We start from the raw sequence: 25,479 nt of genomic DNA, 5'->3' as shown, positions 1-25,479 counted from the left end.
TTTGCCCTGAGCGGGATTTGAACCCACGTCCCTCCTGTTACTAGTCAGGTGTGATGACCACTACACTATCGGGACAACCATGCTGGCAACACGGCAATCAAAGATGTGATTTACGTGATCGGAGACGTGGTCTCCCGGGAAATTTAACTTTTCAAGGTGACCGGGCAGGGGAAGCCCATAACCCCATATGAAACCCGACTAAGGATCTATTAAAGATACACGACCGACGTCAACTTAGAGGATCACAAACGAGGATCCAATTACGGATACAGGCTAATTTCAATGAAAAAAAATCCTGTATACGAGGGAAACCCTGATCCTTTACACCCCAAGTAATCATACTTAAATAGAATAAATATTTGAAAAGAAAATACATGTATATATAAATATTTTTTTCTTTTTTCATTCCTTTGCTTGCCTCTTTTTCACATGTGTTATGGTTCCCAGAATGTGGCGATGGAGAAATTTCCCTTCACCGACTCTAAGAGTTTTCATCCTGTTTAAACTCAGAAACATGTTCAGTGTGAAAGATTCAGTACCGTTGGGTCTACGTTCGCGTGTCATATATAAATTTTCATGTGCTGGCTGTAATGTCAGTTATATTGGTGAGACCACTCGCCACATTTGTACACGAGTTCGTGAGCACCTCTTGTCGGACAAAACTTGGCATATTTACAAGCACCTGCAGTCATCAAGGGCCTGTCTTGACTCTTGTGATACTGAATGTTTCACGATCTTAGATTCTGCCCCTTCAAAATACCAAGTTAAGATCAAAGAGGCATTGCATATTAAGTGGGAAAAACCTATCCTTAATCAGCAATTGAAACATCTAGAGTTGTCTCTTTCCTTTTATTGATGTTGTTCCTTGGTCTTTTAATTTATTTTTATTATCATTACATTTATTAATTTTTTTTTTATTTATCTATTTATTTTTTGATCTAGTCAAGCGCGCGCTATTTACATCTTTGGCGTTTTTAACATTCAAATGTAACGTAAGCACTGACACGTAGTTTGTAACGTACCCTAATTTAAATTCAAATGTACAACAGTTAAATGCTCATTTGCAACTGAAGATGACATGAGAATGTCGAAACATGTCTTGTAAATTTAAACTCAAAGTTGTTGTTTCTTTTTTGAGAGTTATTGTCACTCTGCTGTCTTTACGTTCTTTGCGTTTAATGTTAAATAGCATCCAAGGCAACACCAGCGCTAATTTGAAGCGGTTCTCAGAAAAAAAGGGAAGTATGATATTTTCACCGAAGATAATAATCAAGTTATGATGCACTTATCCCCAGACTTCTGAGTAAAGATTGGACAAGAAACCAATCATAAAGGGCTAATTGTTAATGGGAAATAATCAGCAAAAGAACTCCTCTCCTATTCCCCCTTCCCCCTCTTAAACAGTGAGCTTTTCTCTCCCTTTGGCCAGAAAAGCACCAGCTCCATGCACTAAATATACGATGTTTCGTGATGTATAAAAAAGTCACGTATAAGGTGTCAAAGAAACGTCGGAACAGTCACTAAGGCTCTAATCCTATTTACTCCAGCAACATTTGATATCATAGCCGCTTTCCATGTGTGCATGTGAAATATGTTGACTCACATGTCAAATTTACCCATAGAAAAAATATCTCTGTCCAACTCATATAATATCTCTTTCTGCGGCGCACCGATCTCAACTCCATGTGCAAATGTTGTTTTCCTGTTAAATGTATTGAAGACTCCACCCTCTTCCCCCTAGCCGAAAGGAAAGCCTTGCCCGTAAGAGCTCACGATGCCGTGTGGTTTTCGATTTTAATTTTATAAAAAGATAATGACTTGTGTGAACAAAAGCCAAAAATCTTTATCATTGACTTTGTTTCTTTATCACTCTGTTCATACCTCCCCCGCCCCGACCCTTCATAACAAACCGAGAAGAAAAAATACACCACTGTATCTCTAAGAACCATTTATTTCCTTTTTGAGAAGAAGTAAAGTCAGGCAGGAGTAAGTCGGGATACGTTTTATTATCAGCTCGGTGATCTTAGGCTTACATGTAGTTTTTACTTTAGTGATATAGAGGTTTGAGCACGATAAGTATTAAGAGGTGCTGCAGTAACGAAGCTGACAATAACCATTTGGTGTACCAGTAATGTGATAAACGTAGAAAGCGCCACAGTTTCTCACTTTGATGTAGTGTGACCAATGGCAGCAGTTTGAGTTGTAGTGAAAGCAGGCCAGTCTACTGACCTGACCATCAGACACTGATGGGTGTCCACCATTTAACCAACCGGTTGCATACGTGTCACATCTGTGTGTAGGCGGACACGAAGTGGCCATTCTGGTTCCTGCTGAACCTTGAAAGCGATACCAGCCATAGAAACGATTGTCACAATTAGAATTGGCATGGTTGTAGGTCACCCGCCTGGTGATACTTGTCAGGCTCTGGAAGTTTTGACATTCTAAGGAATGGCAAAGAGCAATCTGTTAAATAATATGAAGGCCAGTCTACCACTCAGGCCAACAAATTGAAGATGGCAAAACTCAAACAAAGATACTCTCTGTCTTTTGGCAACGACAAAATTTTCTTGGACAACGACTATTCCTATTCTCCTCCCATTTATCTCCCTTCTTTATTGCTTGATCAACTCTACGATAGAGGAATTCAAGCTGTAAGATATTTCATCGTTTCATTAACGAACTAAAGCCTACAAAGTTATTTAGTGTTAAGTGCTTATATCTCTTACATAGCTGAGTTTTGTAAGCCTTACTCCGCAAGATAGTTTAAGTCGGCATTTAAGGTAATTGCCGGTTGCGAATTGTTCGGTGGTGTGTCATTTGATTTGCTATACCAGTAGGGTCAAACATTTGAATTGAACAAGTTTTAAAACATCTAAAACATCTAAAACATCTAAAATCTCTCCCTCCCTCCCTCTCTCCCTCCCTCCCTCTCTCCCTCCCTCCCTCCCTCTCTCCCTCCCTCCCTCTCATAGCTAAATTTTGTTAGCCTTACTCCGTAAGAGAGTTTAAGTCGGCATTTAAGGTAACTGCCGGTTGCGAATTGTTCGGTGGTGTGTCATTTGATTTGCTATACCAATCAGGTCAAACATTTGAATTGAACAAGCTTTAAAAAATACTCTCTCTAAAACATGTATGAGTACAATCCTTATTCTATAATCGTCTATATATTATCCTCATTTTCTCAAATGCAGAAGTTCAAAAAAATACAAGTTGAGCCCATGTCCCATGAGGACAAAAAAGGAGTACTGTCTCCAAGCGGAAAATTGACCATAGTCGGAGTGTAGCATTCTTGTTTGCAAAAAAAAAGACAAAAAACAAAAAAAAAACAAAGGAAGGGAAAGGGATGGAAACATCTCCATTCTTTACAGGTTGTGGACATGTAGGATAAAGTAGGTCTCAAGCTAATCGCAAGCACATTTATCTGGGCGGGTCTCTTGATTTTTCTTCTCCATTGCGGGAGAAACTTAGCGGTACGTCGTCCTTTGCCTAGACCTTTCTCTAGTTAGATTATTATGTTACTATTTACTTCTTAATCATTCATTGTGAAAAATACGGCCAAGCAGTTGTTTCATCGCTCCCTAAACTACTTACTGCTCTTCAATTACCACTATAATATCTTTATCTCCGTCTCTCTCTCTCCCTCCCTCACCCTCTCCCTCTCTCTCTCTCACTCCCTCCCTCTCTCTCCCTCCCTCTCTCTCCCTCCGTCCCTCTCTCTCCCTCCCAGCCCCCGTCTCTCCCCTCCTCTTTTCCTCCCTCCCTCCTTCTCCTTCCTCTCTCTTCTTGTTGTTGCTGTGTTTTTTTTTTTACCACCTATCGTTTATGGTAATAAACTATCTCTCCCGTTCATTTTCCATCTATTGGTCACTTCAAGTGAAGTGGTGTGGCCGTGAATCGAACTAGTTGTTGGTTTATCGTCTCGCAAAGGACACTCTTTACCTGAGGCAGAATACCTGCACGTCTTTCCATTTCCTGTATAGAGGCTGTTACAAGAGCAGCTGTAAGACCCAACAGTATTGGTACATGACGCATGTTGATGACAGTCGTGAGAACCACTAGTACACTCATCAATGTCTGCGGACATTAAAAGCACCAACATATTAAAATAAATAACCGAAAAGAAAAGAAATAAATAGAATGGAATGACAGAATCCTATATCAAAGCGAGCATAACTCTGAATCATGTATTTGCAAACACTACCAACTGAGGAATAACAATTTCCGAACACCATATTTCGTTGAATACTTGATATTTTGTTACCTCAAAACCTCTCCTTATCTTCAATTAAAAAACGGCCTGATAAAATATGAAGACTTTGCATGCTTTCAGTATAATATGTATGGCTATATGGTCTAACAAACATAGATCAGAGAAAATTCAATCGCCTTTAAAAAATATTGCAATATCTAGAAAAGAACGTCAACATTTGTGCTCTATGACTTGTGCAGGGTTTTCATAGGAAAAAATTACCTTTATTTTCTTAAACCATTGGGTGTTTACAGGGCTAATCAGAGGCTTTCTTAGAGCAATTATAATCTATGAGACGAGGTATTTCTAGATAATGACATCGATTTGGCTTTAATGTTTCATTTTCACTGAACAAATACCAAATAAAGGCTTTATGTCAAGACGTTGGTCTATTTATAGCATGAACTATGCTCAAAATTCTATTATGCTTGGCCTTAGAGGGGCATGGAGAGTTTTTGCCAAAAACTTAACAAACCTTAATTAGCCAAATTAATCTCAATTATTTTAATAAATGGGTCACTAAAGTGTATACAGGATTTTGGTATGAAAGTTATGCAAGAAGGATGTGATGGTTTTTCCGAAAAATGGCAACTTTGGTTAGTAATTTTGACCTCAAATGTGACCTACCTTTAGCCCCTTGCCCCTCTCTGTCTAGTCACTTGAGAACAAATTTACATTTCTGAAGTAAAAACTGTTTTATCAAAGAGTCCATGGTCAAATTCATTTGGCAGCGCAGTTTACCAATGGAGTTTTATAACACTTTCAAAATGCCATTCAGAGGGATGAATTTTTGGTGCCCCTTAGGCCACAAAGCGAACCCCCCCCCCCCCCCTGAAACTCCACAACAAAAAGAGTCAGAGAAGCGAGCCAAAGTGGCTTTTGAAATATCTTATAAAAAAAAAAATTGTTCTTTGATTACTTGCTATCCTCCATAAGTCAGAAAATTATTTATTTCAATTAACGATTAAACCTAATGAATAACGTTTACTCGGGCACCGAAGAAAAATGTACTGGGGAAGAAGTTGAAGTTTTATGATACGGCTGTCATATATCAGCCATGTGATTCGTTGCGTAATACGATGCACGAAAAGTACAAATCGCATGCAAAACCCCACTTTTTGTATATAGACTTTTTAATTAAAATTTACTGGAACTGCGATCAATCTGGTGGCAAGAGAATATAAACGATTATTTTCTTGTTTGGTGGCCATAGCCTCAGGAGTTTTGTAAATTTAAGAGGACAGTTAAAGCCCCTAACCTCGCTCTTCAGCTCTTCGAGAATCTCTTGTCTGAATAAGGGTAATTGGTAAATCTAATACCAACTTAAGGATGTTAATCCATACTTGTATTGAATTAGCACTGAATAACATAACAAAAATAAAACATTTTAAGCATCCAAGAAACGGTACAACCGTGTCAATAACAAATAAGAGAGGCTAAATGGTACATTTTCTCTACTTTCAAGAGTTTAAAGTTGGTCATACCATTGCATGTTCTTCCATCACCAGAATACCCAGCTCTACAGGTACAGGTGTACGACCCCACGGTATTCGTACAATCTGCGTTGTCTGCGCAGTTGTCAGTGTGTGTAGAGCATTCGTCAAAGTCTGCCACAATCAACGTATAACAATTTAAGTCTATGCCTATACCATATCATAAAAAATGCCGAAAAGATCTGTATTTGTTGGTGGGAGGGATTATCTTACCACAGCAAGGAAAAATTAAAAAGCTTGGCGACTGAGATCTTTAGGGACGTCCAATAACTAGAAGTACCCATCAAGTAAAGAAAAAAGTCTGGATTGAAAAAGAAATAGCATGTTTCCATTTATCAAGGTCACCTCAGTTTCAATAACTACTCAGGGTGTTATTCAAAAACAATAACTACTTGCGAGACAATAAATTCATTACCTGTAAAGCACGTAAAATTTAAGCAATTTTTGCATGGCACGTCATTCCAAGCGTACCCATGCTTTGCACCAAGAGTGTGCACGCAGTCTTGGTTGTTCCAGTCATTTGGTTGTTGCGGAGCCCGGAATCTAAATTTGCTTATTTCTTTATTTTTCCAAACAAATGATCCTTCCACACTCCGATCATTGAGTCCAATCCAAGATCTTCCACCGTTATGTCGATGCTGAACGTAAACATTTTCTTCTTGGTTGTGCACAGTCACCAACTGGGAGCCCATTGCAGAGCAGTTAGACTCAGCGGTAAGCCATGGTGTGCATGCGGGGCTTGTGAAGTAGCAGTAGCCGTCGAAATAACTCCACCCTGTTTGGCATATATCTGTATGAAAGTGCACAATACGCGCCCGCATCAAAGTCAACACGCGTATGGATCTATACCGTATATGCTGTAGTTATACGTTGGTTTGCTCATAACCGGTAGTACAATTTCTCTATGGCTAATGACAGAGCAAAGCAGAAAACAAAGCAAAACCAAAACAAGAACAAAAAGGCAAAGCAAAGGAAAACCAATGGAATCCAGATATACTTTAGGTGGTCAGTTAAAACCAAAGGTACTTTTTAAAATAATGTGTTTCAGAGAAAATAACCTCTGTTGTGATAAACATCCCTCTGTACTTTCAGGGCCAAACATACTCTCACCTGACAAAACAGTGTATGACACTGATAGTGGGTCATACTTTATCTCGTACAACTCTTTTAGACAAACTCTGAATCCTGTCTCATTGATGAACTAAACAAAAAAATGAAAGAAAAATAATAACATCAAAAATAAAAGAGTTAATCTCAACTAAATATTATTTGAAAAGGAATGAAATGCAGTACAATGAGAGGGAAATTTCCATTACATATCGTAGAGCTAGCGAACGAAACAAATGGCAAAGAGTGTAATAAACAGAAAATTGAAGAGAAAAATACCATTAACATCTGCTGAAACTCAGGTGTGGCTTCAAAGTTAGATATCAGATTTCCCGTGGCAAAAAGAAAGGGGAAAACGGGAAAAAATTGACACTTTAGGATGATGAGTAATCGACGCTACCTCAACCCAAGCTGTTATCCCATTATGTATCGGTTGCAGATTTCCACCACTGGTTGAATGATTTGCAGAAACAAACACATTCGGGGTGCTGTTGAACTTCTGATTAAAGGAGACATCCTATGTAAAGAGCAGATCGAATCCAGTTCAAAATTAACTTAACTTTGCGAAGGAGGGACAACTTAAATCCTGCTGGTTATGCTTTGTTTCTTTGTAGGTCTGTTAGTTTGTTTGTTTTCTTCTGATTTTCAAATAAAGACTCCATGTGGCAGTTTTACACTGACCCACTGAAGAACGATTTTTTTTTTCATTACGGTTCAATTCACAAGTAAAGACAATAACACAACCCGTTCTGGGACCTGCTTTTGACGGCGAGAACGAAAAGGATATTTTTATGGGAAAAAATGCATTGGTATTGGACAAACTTTTTTAGCTCAGCTGTACCTTGCAATAAGCACGGTTGTGATCAGCAGGTGGCGACTGAGAATTAGCAAAATAAACCGACTTGTGTTCAGAGAAGAGAGGCTTGTGCAGAGATGAGAATGCCAGCCATTTCTAAAACATGAAATTAAAAATCATTCGTTATCACTTAATTTTGTGTTAATCTGTCCAAGTGTAGCTCACCGACCTTTAGCCTTGTTCCTGAAAAATAAGACCACTTGATAAAAAGAGAATGGCAAATTAACCACAAGTAGTATTCAAAGGGGGTTTCTGACGCATTTTGAAAATTGCCTCATTTCTAAGAATAAATTCAAAAATAGCCTTAAAAACAAGGCAATCTAAAAATGTGTCAAAATAATCATGTTTTAAAGGCAGTTTTGAAAAATGTAAAGATGAAATAAACAGTTTCTTTTAAAACTCGAGTTTCCAGATGGGATTTGAACCCACGACCCTCCGTGATCTAGTCGGATGCTCTAACCACTGAGCTACAGGAGACTCTATGCATATGGTAAGCAAGGGAAAAAATTACTTTAATTTTTAATCTTACTTAAAAAAAGCACAACGATGATTTCAAGGCAAAATGATTGACGCATCATTTGTTTCCTTCAAAATCAAAGCAAAATTGACGAATTTTGAGATTGCATTGATTTTCAAGACAATCTCAAAATGCGTTTGAACCAATACTTGTAACGAGGACCGAATTATTTTCACTGAATCTGTCAGGCAATCCCAGACCTTTCTAGAATTGGCTTTAGTTTGTAACATTCCAGAAACCTCTTTCATGTGACTCAGCAGTTTCCAAAAATACTTGTAATGCGCTGTAAATAGTAAAAGAACATTATAGATACCTAAACTATATGTATGAAAGCTGGCGTGTGAGAAGTACAAAAAAACATTTGCCCGAGGGCTTGCCCTCGTGGCCGGCTGAATGAACTTGTGCAAGCTATGATGTGACGAGGCTATGACTTTTCCATATCCGGAGAGAAGGAGGAGAAGAAAAAGACGATAGCCGAGAAGGAAAAAAGATAAAGAATACACAGTTCACTATGAAGTCCTCCGGAAAATTTTGTGTATGCGGAAATAATACCATGAATCAAGAAAGCCACGCGTTGTGGTCTTCAGTCGGCGGAAGTTGGAGTTCGAAGTTGATCAAGACGATGAATATTTCTACGGCATAAAGGATTGTAAGCCTGGTTTACGAACTGCTTAACTTAATTTGAACCTAAGTAAATTAAGCAGTGTAAAACCAATTAAATAATAGTTAAAATGGGTAACTGCTTGTTGTTACATTTTTGTAGCGTGCCTTATATCGTACTCGGATGTCTATTTTCTATAGATGTTTTAATAGCAGACATCTGTTGGTCATTCGTGCACGTAACATAATAAATATTTTAAAAATTGCAGATTCTGGAGATGCTGATCCTCTAGTAGAGCATACTCATGATAATGAAGATGACGATGAAGATGATGGAGATACAACAACACCTTCTCAACCAGATGAGAATTCAACTCCAGGACCCTCAGGCGAAGAAATTCCAATGACGACAATGAAAAGGGGGCAAGAATAGTGTTCAAAAACGCCTGAGACATCTTTCATTGAGGGTGATATTTTTGGTTCGCAAGTTTGAACTTTAAATGAGAATGCATTGGGATCACTTACTAGTATTTTTCCGGAGGCAAAAGCTTCAGAACTTGAGGTTTCTTACAGTAAGAAACGAAGGTGGCAGGTGAAAATGTTTGGTCAAGGCAAGAGGGTAGATCCTTTGTCTACTGAAGAAAGGGGCCCAAATAGAGAGAGGTTGAATCCTAGTCTCCCAAAACAAATTAAAACTTCACTTGGTCCACTGCGAGAAGTTTTGATCGCTCAGAAGGATAAAGAAATTGAAGAGAAGGAACAGTCCATTCGAGATGATCAAGAGATTTCTGGTGATGAAAATGAACACCCTACCATACGAGAACAAGCAAGAGAAAGGATAGCTGAAAATCAAGAGCGGATTGATGCCCTTGAGAATGAAAAAGAGTCTTGGAGAAAGATTATCACTCCGCGAGAGATTGATAAACATCTTCAAGAAGTATAGTTTTACAGTCTCAGCTGTTGTTTTGGCAGTTGGAACAACGGTTGGAGTGACTGTGAGCCCACTAAAAATAGGCCTTAGGGGTGGGTAACGGGCTTAGGACTCTTGGAAAAAAAATCGCGGGAATTTTACCAGGTCTCGTTGGTGCAATAGTCAGCTTCGGTTTTAGAGTTGCTGGGTCAGTGATCAACTTTCTTAGAGAAAATGCCTGGACTCTAATAATGGGTGTTGCAATATTTATGGTTGAGCGATTTCAAAACAAAAGGCGATGAATCAGGAGGGCTGAGACCAGTTCGACTGAGATCAATCCGTCTTTAATTTAATCATTATTTGTCTCGTTGTCACTCGACGCTTTCGTCTTCACAAGAGTTTCATTTGGATCTGTGTTCTGAGCTTCGCTCGCGGTCTTCTGATTTGACAGTTGAGAAGTAGGTCTCTTCATTTTTGATGATGAGCCCCCGTTTATTTGCTTAACTCCGACTGATTTCAAATCCAAATTAACTGATTTATTGACTCCAAATTTCATGTCGAAACTTGCCTTCTTCAGCTTGTTATTATACCCGACTGCGCTTTGTGTGTTCAGAAGAATATTTGAGGGCATAAGCCAATTACCTGGTGAGATTGCAAGATCAAGTCTGACGTTCGCCTCATCAATCGGAAGCTAAAATCTCTGTACGCTCTTCGAGATGTCTCTCATTCTGATCGCATCCTCGACCAAAACAATAAACTCACGCAGAGGCTTGTTTGCGCTTCCTGATGAACCAAAGATGGATGATCTGACATTTACTTGTGAACCGAGAATTAAATAAACAAATGCCTCGACCGACTGAATTAGTCTCCCCAGCCCGGCTTGCGTCAGGCCTTCTGAATTATCTGTCATGAAAAAGTCGAACTGTTTTTCAACTTTAATGTTGTCATTCCTTATGAAATAAATCAAACTGCCTTTTATTGCTTTTCCACCTTCATCTCTGAACTTGTTATCACCCGGATATGGGATGCCAGTTGCCATAGGTCCAGTATTAGTGACATAAATGAAAAGAGATCCGAGACTATGACAATCTTCTTCTGTGAAGCGGAAGTCTGTGCTTGGAGAAATTCCAAATTCTGAACACAATCTTTTGAACGATAACTTGTCGTAGTTATTATTTGTCTGACTGAGCGTTGGGTCGCTGGGAGAGCCGATTCACTCTGTATTCCACCCATCTCTAAAAGAATCCTTCTGACTGCGATATAAATTTGAAACCGCAGAAACGACTTGATCTGATCTGGAACCATGTCAAGCAATTCACGAGAGATTCCACAGCCTGAAATAGCGCACCACGCTGCAAAGTGAGTTGTTGAAACCAGTAGCTTATATTCGGCCCCGCAAGCCATCTCTTTGATTTTGCGCCTGAGCTGTGTTGAATTTTCATTCTTGTGAATATTTCTCTGAACTTTGCTTTAAAATATTAGTTTGGGTAATAAATATGTAAAGCAGTCAAAGTTCGACAAAAGGTTATCATCATTTAATAACTACCTTGTCAATTGCGACCATTTGGAAGCTGAAAAAGACTAGAGAGGTTTTCAAGGACAAAATCGAGTTGGTTTTAAGAAAAGGTATGTATCCATATGATTACATGAGCAGCATTGAAAAGTTCAGAGAAACAGAGATTCCACCAAAAAGAGAGTTTTTATTCAAAGCTGAATGACTGTGATATATCTCATGAAGATTATGAGCCCTCAAAGAATATCTGGAATAAGTTCAAAGTGAAGAACGTGGCCGAAGGTCGGTCTTGGACCTTGGGTGATTATCATGATCTTGTGTTTGAGGAGTTCTGAAACGTCTGTCTTGAGAACTACAGTCTCGGCCCTGCTTGGTATTACACTGCTCCTGGATTGGCTTAGGTTGCAGCATTGAATGTGACAAACGTTGAGGTTGAGCTACTGAGTGATCCAGACATGCTTGTGATGTTTGTGAAAGGAATTCGTGAAGGAATCTCTATGATCTCAAATCGCTACGCAAGGGCAAACAACAAATACATGGGAGAAAAGTTTGACAGAGAAAAGCCATCAAAATATCTGACTTATCTAGATGCGAACAATCGTTATGAATGCGCAATGTGCAAGCCTCTTCCTGTCTTATGTTTCAAATGGATGATACAAGCAGAGATTAAAAAGTGGAGAAACATTCTGTGCATCCTTGAGGTTCATCATAAATATCCAAAAGAGCTTCATGATCTTCACAACGACTATCCTCTTGCTCCAGAGAGGGTTATGATCAACAATGCGCAAAGCGCGGGAAGAGCCCAAGTCGAGAGACTTGTGCCAAATATGAATGATAAGGAGAGATATATCATTCATCACAAGAATCTCAAACCTTGCGTTGGGTTTATGGTTGAAAAATATTCACAGAGGAATCAAATTTGGAGAAGAATCCTGGCTGAAAAGTTATATCGAGCTCAAGAATCTCAAATCTTGCGTAGGGTTTAAGGTTGAAAAATATTCACAGAGGAATCAAACTTGAAGAAGAACCCTGGCTGAAAAGTTATATCGAGCTCAACACAAACCTGCGCGCGAGTGCAAAGAACGAATTTGAAAAGGATTTCTTCAAGTTGATGAATAACTCTGTCTTTGGACAAACAATGGAAAACATCAGGAATCGAGTTGATGCGAGGTTAGTCAACAATCGAAAGAAAGCAAACAAGCTTTCAGCAAAACCAAACTTTGAGCACCGCATACTATTTGACGAAAATCTCATTGCAATCCATATGGGGAGAACATCAATAAGGTTTGACAAGCCAGTTTACTGTGGAATGGCTCCTCTTGATATCAGCAAGACTTTGATGTATGACTTCCATTATAACTACATCAAAGAGAAATGTGGAGATTGTGCCAAGCTTCTTTTCATAGACACTGACAGTCTAACAAAGCTCCGCGATTGGATTGCAGAAAACGATCGAATCAAAAAATAGGGAAAACAAAATTTTGTTGATACAGATTATGCTTTAAAGCCTTACAACAAGGCACATAATGAAGAGCTTGATGTAGAAGAGCCACATTTTTCTACCTTCTACAAGCCGAGCACACAACCCAAAGAAGGTGAAAAGATCTACGTCGGAAGAATGGCTTTGGCTTTGGGATTGGCAGCAAGTCGTTTTTTGAGATCGCAATAGAAAATGGAAAAAAAAAACTTTCAAGAGTTTACTATAGCCCGAAAGGATTTTGGAAGGGATTAGATGCAGTGAAGAAGTTGATAAAGGAAGCTGGAGTTCCTGAAGATGTTGCAAGGCTTTGGCTGATGAAGCAGGCCATCTGGCAGATTTATTTGCTTGCCCCAAAGCATATCCCTCGACCAATTTTTCACGTTGAATCTCCAAACACAGTTCATCAAGCTGATGTTATTTTCCTTCCTCATGACAGACTTCCTAGAGGAAGAAAGGTCTATAAATATGCAGTGGTCGATGTTGCGAGCAGATTCAAGGCTGCTGAACCTCTCACCTCAAAAGACTCTTCTAAGGTCTCAAAGGCTTTCTAGAAAAACTACAAGAGATTACCGTTGAGATGGCGTTCCTCAGGTTGATCCTGGACGTGAATTTATGGGTGAAACGACTAAAGAGATGGCAAAGCATGATGTGAGAATAAGAAGAGGAAATGTAAACGTTCATAGAGATCAAGGGATAGTTGGGCGATTTAATCGAACTTTGAGTGAGCGTCTTTTTACTTTCCAATCCGGCCAAGAGATAAACTTCGAAGACAAAAAGAGATCAACAGAATGGGTGAAAAGGCTTCCAGAAGTTGTTTCAGCATTGAATAGTGAGGAGACAAGATTGACTGGAAAGAAACTAATTGACGCAATCAAAGAAAAGGCGGTTGACGCAAAGAGTTCAACTTCTTATTCAAGACCTGTTGGCTTTAAAGAAAAGAGACTCGACTCTTCAAAAAACGTGAGATACCTCTATGCTGCTGGTGAGTTAGAAGGTAGTCAAAGACGAGCAACAGTTCCAATATGGTCTCTGAAGGTCTTCAATATCGAAAAGTATTTTTGGATGAAAGAGAGCCTGTTCTCTACTATCTAAAAGACGGACAAAAGCGAGGGTTCGTCAGAGAGGAGCTTCAGATTGTTCCATCTAAAACTGAGTTACCTCCTGAAGGATTTCGATGATTTGTAAAATGTTCCAAATGCTTCATAAGCCTCCATGAGTTTCTGGGATTATTTCTGAGATATTGTCCTCATTAGTTTTTCCCGGTGATTCTAACGCACTTTTCTCTTGAAATTCAATGCAATCTCACAATTCGTCAATTTGATTTTAAAGACTTGCTTTGATTTTGAAGGCAATTTTGAAAACAATGCGTCGATCATTTTGCCCTGAATTCATCGTTATACTTTTTTAAATGAGATTAAAGATGAAGTATTTTTTTCAAAATTAACTTGAAAACATGGTTGTTTTGACACATTTTTAGATTGAGTTGTTTTCAGGACAAAGTTTAAATTTTACCTGAAAATCAAGGCAATTTTCAAAATGTGTCAGAAACCCCCTTTTGATACTACTCCACAATTTAATAATAATAATAATATTAAAATTTATAGTGCGCAAATTCCATAAAATGTTCAAATGCGCATTACAAGATTAAAAATTACCATTAAAATAGACTTACAATAATTTTAAGAAACAATTAAAAGTAAACTTAGAATGGCTAAAAAAGCTATAAAATTGCACTACGAAAAAGGTGAGTCTTAAGTTTAGCTTTAAAAATATTTACTGTTCCTGCGCTCCTAATATCCAGCGGTAGTTCGTTCCATAGTTTCGGAGCAGCACAAGTAAAGGAACGGTCCCCCAGTGTAGCTTTCGATTTAAATGATGGATGGCTAAGTAAAAGCTTATCGCTGGAATTTCTTAAATTATATTTGGAGGGGGGTCTAAGGGAAATAAGAGAGGATAGATAAGAAGGGGCTAAAAAATTAAGAATCTTAAAAGTAATTAACAATATTTTAAACTCAATTCTATATCTAATTGGTAACCAGTGTAACTTAAAAATTAAGGGCGTAATATGACAAAATTTCTGTTCTTTAAGAATCAGTCTGGCACAAGCATTCTGTACTTGTTGCAGCTTATTCAACAAGCAGTCCGGTAGTCCATATAATAGGCCATTACAATAGACAATTACAATTACAATTTACAAAGAAAAATAAAGAACGCAAAAGTAAAACAAACAAACCAAAACAAAAACAAAACACACAAACGCACACATAAAAGAAAAAAAAAAGTGGTGCACCTCTTTGGAGATAATGACTGCAAGTAACTGGAATGTGTACTTACAACGTGAACATCTTCGTGAGATCCTGCATAATTCTGAAGTTCCCTTAAGCAGACTTTGAATGAGGACTGCGTGACATCTTCAATCCAAACACTTGCAGCGTCACGTTTCAGTCCAGCGTGATGATGAGCAGCCGTTACAAATACTGATGGCATCACAGAAAACTTTCCCTGTTAAAAGGTAGTGCACATTAGCTTCTAAAACACTCAAGTTACACAAGTTCATCTCCTTTATTCAATCTGAAATCTCGAAAAGCAAAATACACAGACCTGAAACTGAAAACTAATCACGTTCAAAAACTTCCAATATACAGTCTTTTATAGTCAACATTTTAATCTCTGTAAAAAAGCAACTCTTTAATGATATTTATTTTATGAATGATAATGCTAGGTCGGTACTGCGAACACGGCTCCAATTTGAAAAGAAACTTTTTTTCCTTTTCAAAACATTTGTAATAACACAGCTTGGTCTACTAACCAAGGGAAAACTGACAGATTTACAAGTCGTCCCAGTCCACCATTGTGATAACCGCACTTCGTCAGCAACTCCATCCACTGGTGCCCCTTGGTAAGCTATCCAATCAACTGTCACATTAGCATTTTAGTGTCTTTCGTTGTAACCGGCCGCCATCACACATGCCGTGAATCTATCGTAATTGACATTTTCAACCCAGGACACAGCGGCATCGTGTACGAAGGACTTGTCACTGGTGTCAATATGATTGACTGTGATCTGAACTTCGAGGGCCTTGTCAGGATAGAACACAAATGGCCTGAGGCGAATGACTTCGCAATGAGAATATCCAAGCGATGGGATGTGCGGCATGTGGCGACGACCGCGCTGAAAAGGAAATCCTAGAAAAAAAATCAGAACCATTTGGCTACGAATAATTTTCTGTCTTCTACTTTAATTTTGTAATGGAACTCTAAACCATTTATACCAGCCAAGGCGTCATTACCAAACAACCAACAACAATAAGATGATTGAAACCACAAAATAAAGTAGTTATTTCTCAAAATTACCCTACATTGGATAGCAGTATGAAGACGAGGACTATGTCACTTCTCCCGGCTCTAACACTGCTTCTACCGCACTGACTTCTGACAGCCACCATTTCCGACACCCACACACCAGTCGAAATGACCACCATTACTACCAGCAGTAAGATCTACGTGGAACACCGATGCTGCCAGTACCACTGACATTGACATTTTCATTGACACTATCATCGTCATCTCTTCAGGTGTCTAGAAACGGATTTACCGATAAAAGAAACCGTTGAAGGCAAAGATTTTATTCAAATGTAACTAACCTTCACAGCTACCAGGGTGCTGTACAGTGTAGTTAAGTTGAAGAACACACATTTCCTGCCGAAACAGACCCTCGTTATCGTATGTTGAGCCGTTTGATGAGCAGAGAGGTTCTTGGTATGATGGACAGCTCTCTACAGAAACGCATCTAGCATCATAAGGCCCAAATGCTTTGCACAGCCAGTGATAATGGCAAACGACGTCAATACAAGGGTCCAAGTCTGCGAGAAAAACGTGGAAACGTGAAAGAAGATGCCGGCAAGGTAACAAGTTTGCCATCGTTGATAATTTATTTGCTACTCCTATCTCACTTTTCAAATGCTTATAAAAGCTGGTTAATTTAGAAAAGACATCCAAAAGTTGCATCCAAAAATAGGATGACAAAGCCCTTAGTTAAAAATTACAACCACGCTCTGCGAAGTTACATTTTGACTGACGAACTACAAAGATGTTTAAGTATGTCACTTTGCAGGAACAATGAAAACTTAACCTTTCTCAAATTGACCATAGTTAGTAGAGGAGACTGGTTAGGAAACGCGGCAAACTTCAGTCGGATAGGTTATTGTTCGATTTTATCGAGATCACGTGACAATGACCCTGCACACATAAATCCAAAATGGCGCCGTAGGCTTGTTTCGACAGTCACGTAGCGTTTAATTTTTTGGATTTTCTCCGTGATCGAGCGACATCGTACCTTCAAAATATAGCCAAAAGCATTAATCAAGTCAGTGTACATAATGCCAGGTGAAAATTGTTCAGTATTTGGCTGTGGAACGTGTAGGAGAAGTAAAGGAATTGGAATCTGGAAGCTACCGGCGCCGCGAAACGCAGAGTACAAGAAGTGGCGAGAAGACTGGCTCAACGAGCTCACTAAAACTAGAGTTGTTGATGCTAACTTCCGCCAACTGATAGAAAAAGACAGGGTGTTTACCTGTGAGAAGCACTTTAAGCCCGAAGACATAGAGAAATGTAAGTAAGAGAAATGTAAGCAAACACACTGTATGGTTCAGTAGTGGGACTTAGCTTAGTAGGCTAAGCGAAGGCTCGCGACTGTTTGTTGATAAAGTGTGCGTCTCTAACTCTTTATATACAGCATTTCTCCCTAATGATAACTTATGTTTTTGTATTTTTCAGTTGAAACCGAGAAGATGCTCAAGACTAAGCCTAGATTTGGCGCTATACCTACTTTAAATATGCCTAAGAAGTCGCATCAAACTGAACCAGTGAAGACACGAGCTGCAAGATCGGTAGTCAAAGATGTCGCTCCTGAACAAAATGCCAAGTATTATAAAAGCTTCAAAGACTTGGTATCAAGACTAAAGGCCTTGAAATCCATTAAAGATTGGACTCTAGAAGAACTGAGCGATAGGATTGTGCTAAAGAAAGTCACGACTGCTCTACTACCTGAACTTCAGATAATGATCGATGACAGCTTGGGCTTCACTATCTCTGTGTCTGGATGGCTACTGCCTGACGATCATGAACTTTATATGAAAACGTTGAGATCTGTAAGGAATATTACAGTATCTGAACTTATTAAGAGTACAGAAGTGTTGTTTGTTTGCCCTGGTGTTAAGCCAACTGCTTCTTTTAGTGAATTAAGACACCATGTTATTTCAAAGCCAAGAGATCCCTTGTTTGATTCTGATGATGGCGAAGATTCATTCCCATGCAAAGAGTTTTGGAGAACTTGTAATTGTTCTGTTTTGTGCGAAACAGATGATCAGTGCCCAAGCTGTTGTAGTTTTCAACATAAGCAAACACTTTCTGACAATGCAAAATGCCGAAAACTAGCTCAACCAGCACATCTGTTTGCACCTGTTTCAAAAACATCTCCTCAAAGAATTATGGCGACATTACAACTTCAAAGACTTAAATGTGCTGAACTTGAAAAGCAGCTTTACAACATGAGATGTGAAATCCAGAAATCCAGTCTTAAAGTTGATGATGAACTGAGTAGGGACATAACTTCGATACTCAGCAATTCAAGTGAGAATATCACTCCATTTATGAATCTCTTTTGGCAGGAACAAAAAAAGATCTTATCTGCCAGTACCACTGGAGTGAAGTATCATCCCATGATAGTTCGCTTTTGTTTATCGCTTGCTGCAAAATCCCCTTCTTGTTATGAGGAATTGCGTAAGAGTAAGATCTTAAGGCTGCCAAGCCAAAGAACACTAAGAGACTATAGGAACTGTATTCGCCCACGCACTGGATTCCATGAGGATGTCATTGAGGAGCTAATTGTACAGTCACAGAGCTATTTTGATGTCCAAAGATATGTGGTGTTGCTCTTTGACGAAATGAAGATCACCTCAAACCTGGTTTTTGACAAATTCACCGGAGAATTAATTGGGTTTGTTGATCTCGGAGATCCTGATGTCAACTTTTCAAGCCTAGAAAAAGCTGATAACCTTGCCAGCCATGCATTAGTTTTTATGGTACGAGGTGTGTCCACCGAGCTCAAATTCAGTTTAGCTTATTTTGCTACGAATGGTATCACATCATGCCAACTAATGCCGCTCTTCTGGGAGGCTATTGGTATCCTTGAGATGTCATGTAACCTATGGGTCATTGCAAGCACTTCCGATGGGGCAACACCGAACAGGAGGTTCTTCCGAATGCACAAAGCTCTAGATGGCAATGCTGATGGTGATGTGTGCTACCGCACTATCAACTTGTATGCCACACACCGCTTCATCTATTTCTTTTCAGATGCTCCTCACCTAGTGAAAACAACACGTAACTGCCTCTACAGTTCTGGCCATGGATCATGTACCAGGTAAGATGTCTTAAAATCACAAATGGGCATTGAAATCTGTGTACTTTTAAGTACACAGATATTAAAAAAGTCACTAAAATGTCTTTGCTTATTTTGCAAATCAATTCATCAATGTTTCTTATGGTGCATTTATAATGAGAATCCTCACAATGTATTTCCTTGTCAGCATTAGTTGTTTGTCTGTTTTTGTTTTGTTATTGTTTTGTTTTTGTTAAACATGTAATTGCAACAATGAAATAATACAATAATAGAAATTTAATGTATTTCTAATTTTGATTTATTTTTATTTTTTAGGTACATGTGGAATGATGGTCATTTTATTCTTTGGCAGCACATAGCTCACCTATTTTACCAAGATGTAGAAAATGGGTTGAAGTTGCTACCAAGAATAACCTACGATCATATTAAGTTAAATTCCTATTCCACCATGAGAGTTAATCTGGCAGCCCAGGTATTAAGTGCATCAGTAGCAGCAGTGTTGAGAGAGTTTGGAACTCCAGAGATGCAAGCAACAGCCAAATTGTGTAGCATGATCGATTCCTTCTTCGATTGCCTCAATGTGAGAAGTACGAAAGAGCACGAGAGAAAGAGGAAACCATTTTTGGCATCATATACATCACAGAATGATGCCCGATTCACTTGGCTAGAAAGTGATTTCCTTGGCTATCTAAGGGATTGGAAAGAAAGCATAACCAACCGACCTGGGAATTTTTCCAAAAATGCTCAAAGTCGTATGTTTTTATCCTGGCAGACCTATGAAGGTTTACAAATTACAGCCCACTCTGCTGTAGAAGCAACAAACTTCCTCCTGGGAGAAGGTATGGAATATGTACTTACAGAGAGATTTTGCCAGGATTCTGTCGAAGAGTACTTTGGCAACCAAAGAAAGTTGGGACGAAGAAGTGACAATCCTGACATGAGAACATTTGGGTACAATAACAATACCATCATGGTCCAACGTGCAGTGTCCTGCCAATCAGGTAACACAAGAGGAAGAAGAGATAGAGACAAGGCATGGGTTAACATTTCAAATGATCCTGTCCCAAAGAAAAAAAGGAAAAAAGACAAGTAGTAGGCCCAAAAAGAGACTCATTTCTATTTAAGTTCACATTCAAATACATATGATAACATTGTATTAGTATGTTCTAAGAAACTAGCTTCCAGAGGTTTTAGCTTTAATAAATAAATGTATATACAGTAGCATGTTAAGTAAGAAAGTCAACATTAAGTATGACTAGAAATGCTGAAAATAAACAAGTTACTCCATGTTAGATACTTTAACCATATAGCCTTTATACTAATTTTTGTCTATAAAATAATCATTAATGAGCAATATTTAACCCTTTAACTCCCAAGATCTGATTTTGAATTCTCTCCTCTAGCTGATACACATTTCCTTGTAAATTGGTTATGAGAATTTGGTGTTCAATCAAGGTAACAACTTCTACCTGATAAGTTTGTGGATTCTCATTACCTGTTTGCTGGATCATGTATGGATTTTATAGAGAGAAGTTACATGTTGATCACTTCTGGGAGCCAAAGGGTTAATATATTGCAGGTTGTAGTTACCAAATTCATCTCTTGTAATAAATTACTTATTGACAAATTGTTGCAAGCCCTTAATTCTAACTATATCTGCCTTTCTTGTTCCTTGCTGGCTCTACAAATTTCCTTTCGAAGTTCTTTTGTCTTCATTTGTTTACATTGAATTTTATGTTTCTGTAGAACATCTTTGGCCAGTCAAAAACACCGTACAGTAACATATAAATGAATAATGCTGTCCAATAATCTTTTGCAATGCTGTTATCTACCACCATGTCTGAGTCCAACAACATGGTGTTATACGCTGAGACCAAATGAACATCACAAGCTGATTTGGTTTCTATCTTAGCATTGTCAATCTTCAGCTGGAGACTTCCTGAGCTCAGAATCCTAAAATTATGTTCTATTCTCTTAAAAATTGTTTGAGCTTGTTTAGAAATAGCCCAAAGTCCACCTCGGTTTAAAGATGAAATTAGTTTTGACTCTCTGCAACATGAAAAGCTTTGCTTTGCCAGCTTTCAGTATTGAAGCTGTTTGTTCAGTATGTGCTGTGGGACTGTAAACATTGTTCACCTTGCTATAAAGCTTGTGCAGTACATATCCTCCAATATATGGTAACCCTGCCATTTCTCTATCACACAGTTTAGTGGGGGTATTGGTATTTGGTGATTCACCTTTCTGTTTGCTGTGAGCTATCAAACACTCAGCCACTTTGGTACTAAGCAATATTGCCGCATTACTTGACAACCCCACAAAAATCTTTGTTGAATTGAGGCCTATTCTTGAATAGTACTTCGAGTAGAATTGTTCTGCATTTCCAGTTTTAACCAAACGCATATACATGGATTCTACTTCTGAGAAGTCCATATTTTCTTGATCCCAGGCAATCGTTTATCTTCGTAGCTCTTCTCTTACGCTTTGAGGGTAGATTTTTCTTTCAATTATATTATCTCGTGCTTTCATTGAAAACGCTTCGAAGTCTTCAGCAGTGAATTTGGCTTCTTGAGTCGGTTAATTTCCCCGCGCTCGTTCCTCCTTATGCTTTACTGTCTTATGTCTTTTTAATCCAGCCTTAGTCTTGCATTTCTTTTGGCACAACTCGCAAGAAAATCCCTCTTCGTATTGAACCTCAAAATCGAAAGACTTTCAGTAACAAAATGTTGTACTACGACCGATGCCGTTGCTAAAGGCATCAATAACTACAAAGTTTTTGGGCGAAAATAACGTTTTAAAGGCTTCTCAAAGACTTAGAGAGTCAGCTGCTTCGACAAAGTGCTCTTGTAATTCTTCCTCGTTTTCCAAAGTTCGAATATGGCATTAAATTCCTCGCCGAAGAAAAATACGTCGTTCATGTCCGCCATGTTGTTTTGGTTTTGTGCAGGGTCATTGGTCACGTGACGTTCAATCGAAGCTCAGAGGACAGACAACAGGCCGGCCCTTTGAAGCTTACCGCGTTTCCTAACCAGTCCCCTCTACTAACTATGTGGGGACATACTATTAAGAATCAGCGTGTTTTGTTTTTTACTGACAATGAAGCATTGGTCCATGTTATTAACAAACAGACTTGTCGTGACAAGGACTTAATGTTCTTTGCGCGTAAGCTGGTCCTAGTTTGTCTTAATTACAATATTTGTTTTAAAGCTAAGTATGTCCCAGGCTTACAGAATAAGTTGGCTGACTCCCTGTCTCGGTTACAGTTGCAGACTTTCAAACAACTGGCACCAGCTTACATGCACATAGCTCCCACGGTTATACCTCCTCATCTGCATCCGCTGAGTTGGCTTCAATAGCTTTCTTTTTACTTCGCTCCAGTCTTCAGCCCTCATCCACACCAACTTATCAGCGTGCTTGGAAGCTTTTCCATCACTTTTTTGTTTCTACCTTTCATAACCCTTTTCGAGCATTGCCTATTTCACCTTCCATTTGGCCTAATTTATTGCTTATTTGTTTCGTTCACAGTATGCTCCATCCACTGTGATGACCTATGTGTCATGTTTGGGTTACTGCCATAAGCTGAAGGGCTTTTCAGACCCCTCTAAAGTTTTTTATGTTCATCGGATGCTTAAAGGTTTTCACAAAGTTGGCTTTCGCCTTGACAGTCGTCTTCCAATTACACTGCCCATTTTAGCTAAATAATTTCTGTGGCACCTTCTTTGGTTGGTTCTCCTTATCAAATTTGTCAGTTTCAGGCAATGTGTTCACTGGCACTCTTTGCCTTTTTACGAATTGGTGAAATGACTTCAACTAGTGGGCGGAGTGATACTTCTCCCTTACAAATCTCGCATGTTAGTAAGCTGCTCAGCTCTTCAAGGGATTTGAATGCTTTCAAGATTACTTTTGGTAATTTTCAACATAGTTATAATGCTCCCCCTTTTTCCATTTTGGTGTCTCGTCAGCCACAATCCTGCCCTGTTGAGCTTTTGGCCAATTATTTAGCAATGCGAGGAACCCGACCGGGTGCTCTCTTCATTACAGTGGATGGGGCTCCAGTTTCTCGATCTCATTTTTCAAATCAGTTGTCGTCTGCCGTACAGTTTTGTGGTTTTCTCCCCTCAGTCTACAGGGGACACAGTTTTCGAATTGGTGCTGCTTCTCACGCTGCAGATAATAGGTTATCCGATGCTCAAATCCGCCTCTTAGGGCGATGGAAATCTAATGCATTTCTTAAGTATATTAGAACACCTAGTCTTTGCTCGTAAAGCTGTTATTTTCTCACCACCTAACGGGTGCAATTTGTCTCAGTTTATTATTTTCTTCCACCTGCAGTATTAGGTAGCATGGGTGGTTCTTACTTTTGGTGTACCTGAAAATATTCTTTCTTTATACTTGAGTAAGGAAGGTTCATGTAAATTGTCCATTAATACAGGACTATCCATTGTTGATCTGGGGCATTAGCTAGCATGGGCAGCTCTTGCCTTGGGTTGGCATTGTGTCGAATACATCGAGGACGTTAAGTGAGGCGTTTAAGCCTTATTTCACATATTTTTCTAGTATCCTACTGTTGATCTGGGGTATTAGCTAACATGGGAAGCTCTTGCCTGGGGTTGGCATTGTGTCAAATACATCGAGGACGTTAAGTGAGGCGTTTAAGCCTTATTTCATATAATTTATTTAGTATCCTACTGTTGATCTGGGGCATTAGCTAGCATGGGCGGCTCTTGCCTTAGGTCGGCATTATCTTGATTACATTCGACAGTCTATTTAAAGGTCTAAGTCCTATTATACTTATGTCTTTTCTTATTCTAATGTTGATCTAGGGCAGTAGCTCGCATGGGCGGCCCTTGCTTGAGGTGGGCACTATCTAGCTTACCTTCAGATAGTCTATTCAACGGCATAATGGTTTACCATTGCGATTCGGAGCATTAGCTTGCATGGGCGGCTCTTGCATCTGTGCTGCGCTTGCCTGGGGCGGGGCGGCATGTGTGCGGTCACATGCTTTGGCGGTTTTAGTGCCCTATCCTTTACTGGGCCAAACTTTTGTATAAAGGATTTGATTGAACAATAATTTGAAATAAATGCGGCTATGGGATTTTCCCCATAGTCATTTACTCCAATTATTGATTGGTTATAATTTTTCCCAGTAAACATAGCTCAGGCAAGGCAGCATATTTGGGTTGTGCATATAATTTATAAGGCAGAAAAGGCATAAACAAAAAAAATGGAGCGAAAGTCAAACCTTAAGTTGGTTTGTAAGTGCATTGTCTCTGATTTGTGACCATAGCGCCGGTTTCTATCATGGACACTAGTGTGCTTTTCTATTGCCACCTTTGAGTTGTTAAGTAGAGATGGCTAGGCATTTTGAATTCATTTCTGCTGCTGCTACTGATGATGATGATGATGATGATGATGCAATTTAATTATTAAAGCTTTTTTTCTTGTTGCGAACGGTTGATTAGATCTTGCCATTTTCTGTTGTGACATTGCGCAAAATAGCATCCCACGTTCTCTGAATGTTTGATGAATTAATAAATCCGCGGTGTGGTATTTGCTGCTATTTTCAAAAAGGTGGAGAAAACTAAGATCTCACGCTTGAGATAAATTGATCTTAGCATGTTCTTTCAGAGAGTGGGTTTATTCTCTTCCTTACGTGAAACACTTTGGCTTTCATCTTAAATTAAAACAAAAAGAGGAAATAAAAGAGTTTGGTCGAAGCTTCATAATTTGATCGATAAAGTTCCCTAACACTATTTTATAGGTAGCTGCCCTAGCTCTGAAAAACACTATAAAGGTAATGAACTCTTCTCTTCTTAATCCTAAAGTCGGTATTATCGAGTTATGAGTGAGGTGAAGACAATGCACAAACTGAGGACGACCAAACCGAAAAAATCATGTAGAAAGCAAAGGGCCGGTTATTTACACGAGGTCTAACCCAAACTGCGGTTATACAGAATCAGTGGTTGGTGTAGCTGAATAAATGTCATTCTGCTGTAAGCTTTCAGCCCTCTTGACACTGCTCAGAAAAATTAATGTACAGATAAAAGGTTCGGCCAGATTGAAGACAGCTTAAAACGCCGCATTGTTAAACAATGGCTAAACTTTTTTTCAAAAACCAGCCATAAGTCCTTTACCGACCTAAACGAAAGAGAAATATCCAGGTTTTGCCAAATAGTCGTTTTACAAGAAAAAAAAAAAAAAATGTGCAGGCCTGGCATCAGGACATGCTTGGCAATGATTCCTCCCTTGGGTGTCACATGGCTTTTTGGTGCTCTATCTTCATAACACAAAGCTTTTGCTTATATTTTCACGGTTTTTAACTAAACTAAAGTAAGTTTACTGAAAAGCATAGAA

The 25,479-nt window shown here is 39.0% G+C and overlaps 2 protein-coding genes and 2 pseudogenes across 4 annotated transcripts; 2 read left to right on the top strand and 2 right to left on the bottom strand.

The window, feature by feature from the left end:
• Positions 1 to 2,064: 2,064 nt before the first annotated feature.
• On the bottom strand, positions 2,065 to 6,532 carry LOC148736750 (uncharacterized). The gene is made up of 4 exons (XM_088751026.1): positions 6,158 to 6,532; positions 5,734 to 5,856; positions 3,940 to 4,074; positions 2,065 to 2,441 (listed from the first exon to the last, which is right to left on the bottom strand). Exons 1-4 carry the CDS (start codon positions 6,432 to 6,434, stop codon positions 2,080 to 2,082), a joined length of 897 nt encoding a protein of 298 aa, XP_088607152.1. The 5' UTR covers positions 6,435 to 6,532; the 3' UTR covers positions 2,065 to 2,079.
• Positions 6,533 to 6,621: 89 nt separating this feature from the next.
• Positions 6,622 to 16,646, bottom strand: LOC148736749 (uncharacterized; annotated as a pseudogene). The gene is made up of 7 exons (XR_015996763.1): positions 16,370 to 16,646; positions 15,535 to 15,911; positions 15,060 to 15,227; positions 7,691 to 7,801; positions 7,250 to 7,366; positions 6,853 to 6,943; positions 6,622 to 6,650 (listed from the first exon to the last, which is right to left on the bottom strand). The product of XR_015996763.1 is annotated as an uncharacterized LOC148736749 (transcript).
• Positions 16,647 to 16,872: 226 nt separating this feature from the next.
• Positions 16,873 to 21,568, top strand: LOC148736748 (uncharacterized). 2 transcript variants are annotated; one of them, XM_088750941.1, is made up of 4 exons: positions 16,873 to 17,336; positions 17,502 to 19,149; positions 19,444 to 19,535; positions 20,722 to 21,568. In XM_088750941.1, exons 1-4 carry the CDS (start codon positions 17,105 to 17,107, stop codon positions 20,907 to 20,909), a joined length of 2,160 nt encoding a protein of 719 aa, XP_088607067.1. In that variant the 5' UTR covers positions 16,873 to 17,104; the 3' UTR covers positions 20,910 to 21,568. The 2 variants fall into 2 exon arrangements, with proteins under 2 accessions (XP_088607067.1, XP_088607066.1); XM_088750940.1 differs by having other exon boundaries at positions 19,444 to 20,755.
• Positions 21,569 to 22,172: 604 nt separating this feature from the next.
• On the top strand, positions 22,173 to 23,390 carry LOC148736747 (uncharacterized; annotated as a pseudogene).
• The last annotated feature ends 2,089 nt before the right edge of the window (positions 23,391 to 25,479 follow it).

Source organism: Stylophora pistillata, chromosome 2, assembly GCF_964205215.1.
Source record: "Stylophora pistillata chromosome 2, jaStyPist1.2, whole genome shotgun sequence".
Taxonomy (NCBI): Eukaryota; Metazoa; Cnidaria; class Anthozoa; order Scleractinia; family Pocilloporidae; genus Stylophora; species Stylophora pistillata.
Note: the sequence above shows the minus strand (reverse complement) of the source record. Positions and strands in the feature narration are given on the sequence as shown.